Source organism: Limulus polyphemus, unplaced genomic scaffold (assembly GCF_000517525.1).
Source record: "Limulus polyphemus unplaced genomic scaffold, Limulus_polyphemus-2.1.2 Scaffold1255, whole genome shotgun sequence".
NCBI lineage: Eukaryota > Metazoa > Arthropoda > Merostomata > Xiphosura > Limulidae > Limulus > Limulus polyphemus.
Window position 1 is genome coordinate 193900 of NW_013666865.1, and position 8722 is coordinate 202621.

Genomic DNA, 8722 nt, shown 5'->3' on the forward strand with positions numbered 1-8722 from the left:
ACATGACGTATCATTTCTGGATAGTATTTGTTTATGCATGCATTTTGTTATCATTTTTTTCTTTTCAACATTATTTACTCATTGCTATGGAAACAAGAGGTTATGTAAATAACTCAAATATATTCTGTTATATTTGTGGGAAATTTGTTGTAAATATGATTTAAGTAAGAGTTTTTCTTCCCGATTTGTCAAAAATCCTTACATGATAGAAAAAAATTGAATGTTATTTTTGAAATCTGTGTAGCTGATTATTAAAACCAAAACAACTTTTATGAAGTTTAAATTTGCAGGCCTGTGTAATTAACGCTAAATTCCAGTGGCCTATTGACAACACTGTTAAGCCTAACATTAGAGTTAAGTATGTTGCTATTTTATCACTACCTTATCTTCTCACTGAAGTAATTAGGCTTATTCACTATAAACCAATACATATATCTTTAATTACCAATGTCAGTACCAGAAGAATGATGTACTCCATGTTTGTAGTTTCACACAACTAAATGCTAATTTAAACAGTTTAGTCTAATGTATTAAATTCTTAACAGCTAGTAATAAAAACAGTAATTTAAGCTTTTAAGTTAAACAGATTATCCTTCTTAATTAGCTAACACTAATGAAAATGTTATTTCTATCTAACATTTAATACTAATATTAGTTACTTAAAAGTTTAAAAAAATGCCTAATGATAAAGTATCGAGCCAATGTTGTAACTTTCAGCTTAGCTGTACCTGTAGTGTCCAATATCACCTAAACTAAAATACATAAAAATAACAACTCTAGACTTTAAAAAAATTTAAAAATAATACTTACTTTTTCCAGAAGAACACAAACCTACAATTACAAGTATTTCTTTGTCTCAGAGTTCAAGTCTTCCATCCCTTACTCTCCACAGCTCCTTCATACTCCTGATGATGGTGGCATAGTGTATCACTGAAAAATTTATTGTCTTTTGTGGTTATGCCTCATTTTAATAAGTCAAATTACATAGAACACATTTTTAATATCCATAAAGATCTTGCATTGAATTGGGGATAAAAGGATTGCATTTTGCCATTCCATATTTTCATCTGTAATATCATTCTCTGCATGTGAATACATTATTTTTAGTAAATACTTTTATTAGGGAGACCATAGTATGTTCAGGTCGGAAAGCAGAATGTTGATTTTGTTAATTTGATTTCTAAGATGTTGTTTCTTTGAGACTTTCATTATCAGCCAGGCTGTAGCACTGCCTATGTAGGAATGGTTTGGATTGTTCATCAAAATGGTTATTTAAACATCTCCTCATTAGGTCATCAGAACTTTACAATACTATACGGTGTTTCCATTTATAACAATATCTATGTAATGACTGAGTCACAAGTTCTGGGAATGTTTGTAAATATTATAGCAAAAAGTTTCATTTATTTGTTCTTCTTTTTTCTGCTTCATTTTTATTACATAATAACTCAAAAAACAAAACAATGGTTTCAACCAACTTCACTGAGGTGACATAGTTTCAAACGGAGTAGTCACTTTTATAAGTATTATTAACTAGTAGTAATTTAAAAAAAATCCTAATTCTAGTGTAAATTATCTTATCATTACCCCTTGAATTTGGCTTTTTTACAGAAATTTTGGTGTTCCTTTAAATAGCTAAAGTACAGGGTGAAACGGGAGTTACCAGCAAATAATAGATAAACAATAAATATTACAGTTGGAACCTCATTGTATCTAGAATTTGATTATAAATACAACCTTCCTATATTTTTTGAAACACTGCATTAAAAACAAGGAAACAAGTAGAAAAACTTTTCAAAAAAAGGAAGTAAATGTAGGGATAGCTAATACCAATTCTTCAAAAACAATGCAAACAAGATAGTAGTGATGGTATTTGCATCATCCCTACATAATAGCACAGACATGAGCTTACATCGGTAAGGTCAAGTGTACTTGTATAATTGAGTTTACTTAATCCTATTTTTGTCTGTTGACATTCTAGAACACTGTATGTTTATGCTATTATGTAGGGATGATGCAAATGTCATCACTACTATCTTGGTTACATTGTTTTTGAAGGATTGTTATTAGCCATCCCTACATTTTCTTCCTTTTTTGAAAAGTTTTTTATTTTTTAAAATAATCTCTGTAAGTCATTCTTTTACAAGCAAATGCTAGACTGAAGAGGACACATGAAAGTGTTGAAACTTGTTTTTATATAAACTTGTGCTGTGTAATAGTGGATCTTAACTTTGTTTCACATGATATTATGTTTTACCTTCTACCACTTGTATATGAATATATTTTGTTGTAACAGTTTCTTGGATTGCTATTTAAAAATATTACAAGGACCAGTTCATTTAACAGCAACAAAAGTGTCTTATTTCTTCAACTACAAGTTATATAAGTTGGTTTAACTAATATTCTTTGACAAGACTAAGTTCAAAGTATGTGCTGATAGTACTTGCTAACTTCTTTTGTATGAACCTCTTCATTGATGTAAATTCGCATTACAAAACTGAAATAACTGGCTGCTAGTAACAGGCAAACTTACAATCCAAACTCCATAACTTGATAATCAGCTATCTGCTGTACCATAACTTATTTTTACACTGCTAAAATCATTTCTTAAATTCTTAAGAAAATTCTAATCATTAAACCATGCTAATTACATGATATGAAAACTTCAGTTCCCTATAGCTAACAGCAATAAAAACATTTAAATTAAATAGAAACATAGCCTACAACAGTATATTTGTATAGTTTGGTTAGTTTTGGTTCAGCTGTTATTATGGCTTCTTAAACTTGGCTTTGAATTATACCTTATTTTTTGTTTTCCTTTTTTTTTACATTATGTAACTTTTTTTTAAATGTTTTATTTTCCAAGATATAATCTTTTTTTTTTCTAAATATGATTACTGTTTGAATTTCTATCCTTTCTTCCTAGTGATTATCTTAATCACTTGGCAGAAGAAATTGATGAGAAACTACAGCAGTCAGGCCAGATTACTATAGGAGAGCTAACTAAAGTTTATGATTTACCTGCAGATTTTTTGGAAGAGGTAAGTCTAATTTGTTCAACCAATTGATTGTCAATTGTACAGATTTTGACCAGGAAATGCTGCTTTTATGTTGCTAGAAAGTAAAAGCCTACAATACTGGGCTGGTTGAAGGTAGATAGTGAGTGGTAGTTGCACTCTACAAGAGTGACGTACTAGGCTCCCTGATCCTCTAAGAGTTATCACTGTTGTTAATCATGCTCAGTATGTTGTCTGATTACAAATCATTTCTCAACACTACAGTTTCCATTGTTATAGGCTTCTGTAGAATATGGTAAGGTCAATTGTAAACCACAAATCTTGATATACTTCCACTGTATGTGGAAACAACTGTGATTTCACGATTACTGGAAGCTTATGAACTTTTGTTTTCTTAGTTTATTCATTTTCAAATTCCTTGTTTAGAATTTTGTTTGAACATTGTCATACTGAATGGACTTTTTATAATTCTAGATATTTAGTGGTTTTGAGATAACTGTCTTGTTCATCCCTAAGAATTCTCTTGCAACACTGTCATACTGAATGTACTTATCTCCTAATTGTAGATGCTTAGCACTTTTTCAGATGTCATTTTTATCCCTAAGGATGCTGTTTGAACATCATCATGTTGAATGCATTGTTTTTGATTTTAGATATTTAGCAGTCTTTGAGATGTTGTCTTGTATATCCCTAAGGATGTTGTTAGAACACTGTAATGCTGAACACTATTTATGATTTTAGATATTTAGTAGTTTTTGAATTGACCGACTTTGTAACAATTTTGTACTCACTCTGGTTTTCATACCATAACTTTTATTACAGTATGTGTATCTTCACAATATTTGGCAGACTTTCAGTAAACATTACAAGTATTTTTACTAAAAGTTTGTTTCTGAATATATCAAGTTTCTTTTTTCTTTTATACTAGTCAGAGTGCAAAGTGCTAATTCATGTTAAGGTTAAAAATACTTTCCTTCATCTTAAAAATCTCAAATTTGATTTACATAATCTAAAACCTCCTAAATAAAATTCAAATATTTTTTTCAGTACAATTATATATTTTATTTGTTATTTTCTCTACCCTAAAACTCTATACGAGGTTGGTCAATTTGTCTAACCTTCTAGCCACCAAAAAAAAAATTCAAAATAAATCTAAATTACCCATTTTTTATTTTTAAAATGACTTCAGATTGTAACATTAAACTGCATTTGTTTATCCTAAATAGCTTTAAACTCTTAACAGTATACATCTCTTTATGCGTAAATTTTATTATTTTATTGCCCTTTGAACTGTGTATAACTAATATTTATGCTGCTATATAAGTTGTAAGTTGTGTGACAAACTAGCAGCTCATATTATGGTTTCAAATTACATAATGCACAGACTATTTGCGAGCATACCTTGCAGGGTGTCTATTGTTCCTATAATTCCTATATTTTTGTGAAATTCCTATATTTTTCAGGTCTTGGGGATTTTTTTATATTTAAAAATAAAACTGCCAATTAGATCCCAAAAAAAAGAGGGAATGTTAAGTACTACTATTATATGTGGCAGTTATGTATAACATTAATTGGTATTTTAATTTCAAAGGTGATAAAAGCCTTCCAAATGTGTTACATACATCCAAAATTTCTTTGAAATGAAAGTATGATTAAGTTATTATTGGATTTTTTTCTCTGGAGAACAAACTTGAATCATCCATATTCACAACTGTATCAGCAATCCATATGTACAAGGAAGCCATGTTCATCAGTCATTAAGGTAAGAAATATTTTCTTGAAAAAATAATTTTTATGCTGTGTTGTGACTCACTGTTGCTATCCAGTAATTAGTCAGAGCAGCAATATTTGAGGTTGGGTTGGATTATGAGCTATAGTTTTAAAATATATTACTGAAGAATAGTGTTTCAAATAGTTAAATATTTTCTTATACGTGCATATTTGATTGATTTATTGTTTTGCCATTACTTAATTTCAGCTGAACATGATCACTTAATATTTTTGTTTTCAGAGAGTTGAAGAAGCAGCAACCTTTTTACTTACACTGTGTTGTACAAAACAACATTTTTGTCTTGTTGTTGATTTCAAATAATGACAACTTTCTTTTTTCAGAGATGTACGCAGTGAGATTTTAACCTGAAGTATTGAAAATGCCTGCTGGAAAGACCAAATTTCAAGAACACTGGCTGCATAAGAAGGGCAACATTGGACATGATATCAAACATTGGTGCAAAAAGGGCTCTAATGACATTAAAGCATTTTAGGTTTTGTGCAAAAAGGAAATAGCATGTGATGGATCTGGACTAGAACAATTAAAGCAGCATGCTAAGGGGAAAAACACATTGAGATGGTTAAGAGTGCTTTGACACCATGTCAAATGAAGTTGTGTTTTAAGGAGGCCAAGTCAACTGAAAAGGAACTTACGATGAAGGTCAAAATTGTAAATGAAGATGTGTTAGTTGCAGAAACAATATGGTGTTTAAAGGTGGCTGCTAGCAATTATAGCTTTTGCTCTTGCGATGGTATATCTGACATGTTCAAAGCTATGTTTGATTGTCAAGCTGCATCAAAATTCCACATGGCAAGAACGAAGGTATCATACATGTTATCAGATGGGATAGGTCCATATTGTACTGATGCATTGGTTGCTGATGTAAATGATTCCAAGACTCCATTCATACTTCATTTTGATAAAGCAACAACAGCTCAAGGGAAGAAACAGCTTGACTTGCCCATCAGATACTGGTCACCACTTAAGGGTGAAGTCCAAGTTCGTTTCTATAAATGCTTGATGTTTGGTCATTCCCATGGCTAGCCATGCAAAAGCTGTCCAGCAGTGGCAAGCATAAGATGTTTCTACGAAAGTGTGCCTTTTATTCATCTGCTGTCACCTGCCTAATTAATCATCTGTCTGTTTCAGAAAGTATCTTGAAGTATATAGGATGCCTGAATCCAATGAAAACTGGAACAGTTCATTCCATCAAGAGACTGGCAATAAAAAAGCTTCCCAATGTCAGTGAAACAGACATTCTGGAAGTACTTGATGAGTGGAATCTGTACTTACCATTCAGAAAATGTGGGTGAGGCACGTATTGATCATTAGTGGAGGGATGTTCTTGCACAGATTAGAATTGATAAAAACCTAAATACTCCAAGCTGGGGAAGGTTGTGAAATCTTCACTGATTCTAGCTCATGGAAATGCAGATGTAAAGAGGGGATTCTCTGTGAATAAGCATTTGGTGACCACTGAAAGAGCATCAATGAGTGCAGAAACCATCACTGCTTTTAGGATAGCTAAAGATGCTGTGAGCTTCTTGGATCCAGAAATGGTAAGGCCAGAACATGTGCCAATTACTAAAAAGCTTTTGCTTGCTGCCAAGGGTGCTTACACTGCCTATGAACAAAGATTGGAAGTAATGAAAGCAGAAAAAGAGAAAACAGAGCAACTGACCAAAGAGTCAAAAGCTGAGGTAGAAAGGCTAAAGGAGGAGGCAGATAAGAGGAAGAACAAACACAAGACTTGGTAAAAAACAATGCTGCACTTTCTCAAGAAGAAGACAAATTGTGTGCCAAAGCAAAAGAAGCAAAGGATTCATTAATTGGGAGTGAGAAGCCTTTAAATGAAGGAAATGACAAATTGGCTAATGCTATCAAGGAAAAAGATTTTGCTGCTGCTAGTGTGGCTCATGCAATGATTGAGGAAGGTCAAAAGAAATGCAAAGAGACCTCAAAAGTCCTTAAGTCAACAATGGAATCAAGGCAAACCCTGGCAAAAACAAAACGAAAATGTTTTGATAATTAGCAAAGGATCTGGATTTGCCAGCAAAAAAACATGTATAAATAAAAATATTTGTTAGCATGTAGAATACTCTATGCAGAATTACTTAAGTAGATTTAGAAGAATATTATAGTTAACAATGAGCTCCAGAGTAAGTAGCCTATAGACAAATGCATAGTACCTTATGTTCAGAGACTGTTGTAGTGATAAGTCTGTGTTATAAAGTTTATTTAATTCAGATTAACTGTTTGTAGTTTCATTTTTCTGTTGCTCTAGTTTTGTTGACATGAGTTATGAAAAGAAATTGTATTAGTTGTATTTAAGTATCTCTGATATTTGCTTACAGAACTGAGATAAGGATATCATGTTAATGTTTAAATATATACTCATTAAATGTTATAATTTACATATTTGTTTTACTATAGCGTAATTGAGTCCAATAAAAATTGAATGCATCATGTGTTAAATACAACAAAAATATTAGTAACTAAGTGTGACAGTCATGCACATGATTTGTACCACATCAGATTGTTAGCTTATTCCAATAGAATATTAACATATATGTTGGTACAGATTTTGAATCTATTTACATGTTTTTTGTAGTCAGCCTTCATACTTGTTTTAAAGTGAATGAAATGGTGACTATAAAGGGTGGAGGAAGTCACCATAAAATATTTGTTTCTATTATTTTTATTTTTATTCCCAAAATTTAATTTCACATGTGGTACACTGGCCTTATTTGATACTATATTTTGACAATTATACTCAGTATTTCCTCCAGATATTCCTATATTTTTCATGGCATAAGTGGCTGGATGCATTGACCTCATGAAAATGTTTTATTAATATTATTTATTTTATCTAATCTAACCTCATATAACCTAAAAAGTTTATCATTCTTGCGTTTTAGTTACTTTTATTATAACAAATAAATACATATGAAAAACAAGAAATAAAATACCTGTATCACCTTTTTTTTTTATATATATACTAATTTTAGCCCCCCCAGTGGCACAGCGCTTGAAACCGGGTTTCGATACCCGTGGTGGGCGAGAGCACAGATAGTCCATTGTGTAGCTTTGTGCTTAACTTCAAAACAAATACTAATTTTACTACTGCAGTAAATTATTTTTTATTCAATTAAATAATACACCAAAGAACACAGAATAATCACATGCAAAAAGCAGACAGTGTCCCATAACTATCACAATTTTTCTGGCTTTTTAATTATGCAACAAGGGCAGTTAAAAATTCAGCTAAGCTCGTTGATGTGTTTCCCGTGGGAAGAAAGTTTGAACTGAAAGTATGATTGAGAATTCTATGTACAGAAAACAATGTAATATAATGCATCACTTTCTATTTGTTATAAATGATATAGTATTAGACATCAGAGAGAACTATTGGCAATTTCTGAAAGAGAGAATGTTACAGGTGGGTTTGGAAAGAGAGATCTGATTTCCAATTTGATGGCTTTGTAACCAAATAAGATTGAAGGCTATCAAAATTATGCTTTGCTTGAGCAATGATAACATTGTAATAAATAATTTATGTTAAATACCATATTTCTCATCTGGTAGATAAATAATTTAGAGAAGAGGATATACCTAGAGAGAAAATCTCAGAATCCTCATACTATGGGAAATTGAGGATTTTGCTTTAATATTGTCATATAAAATTACGAACTTAAAATTTGGATTATTAGCTAGGTTTTTATGCCAAATTTGTTGGTATTCTATGATGAAAAAGTAGTTTAACTCTTTCAGCACAAGCTCAGTACCTGGGACTGACCTCATAACCATTTTGTGCTTGTTATAGTTTTCATGCTGTAACTTTTAAAGTAGTTGGCACATGTTAACGAAATTTAGCAGATTATCAGTAAACATTACAATGCTTTCATGCACAAAATATCAAATTTTTTATTAAGTC

General features: G+C 31.3%; 1 protein-coding gene across 2 annotated transcripts in view; it reads left to right on the plus strand.

Annotated features, from left to right (window-relative positions):
• Nucleotides 1-8722, plus strand: part of LOC106462802 (E3 UFM1-protein ligase 1-like) — a 125410-nt gene that overhangs the window by 27662 nt on the left and 89026 nt on the right. For both annotated transcript variants that reach the window (XM_013922763.2, XM_022390151.1), the window contains exon 4: nt 2927-3041. In XM_013922763.2, coding sequence (XP_013778217.1) covers nt 2927-3041 — 115 coding nt within the window. The remainder of the gene's footprint in view (nt 1-2926; nt 3042-8722) is intronic.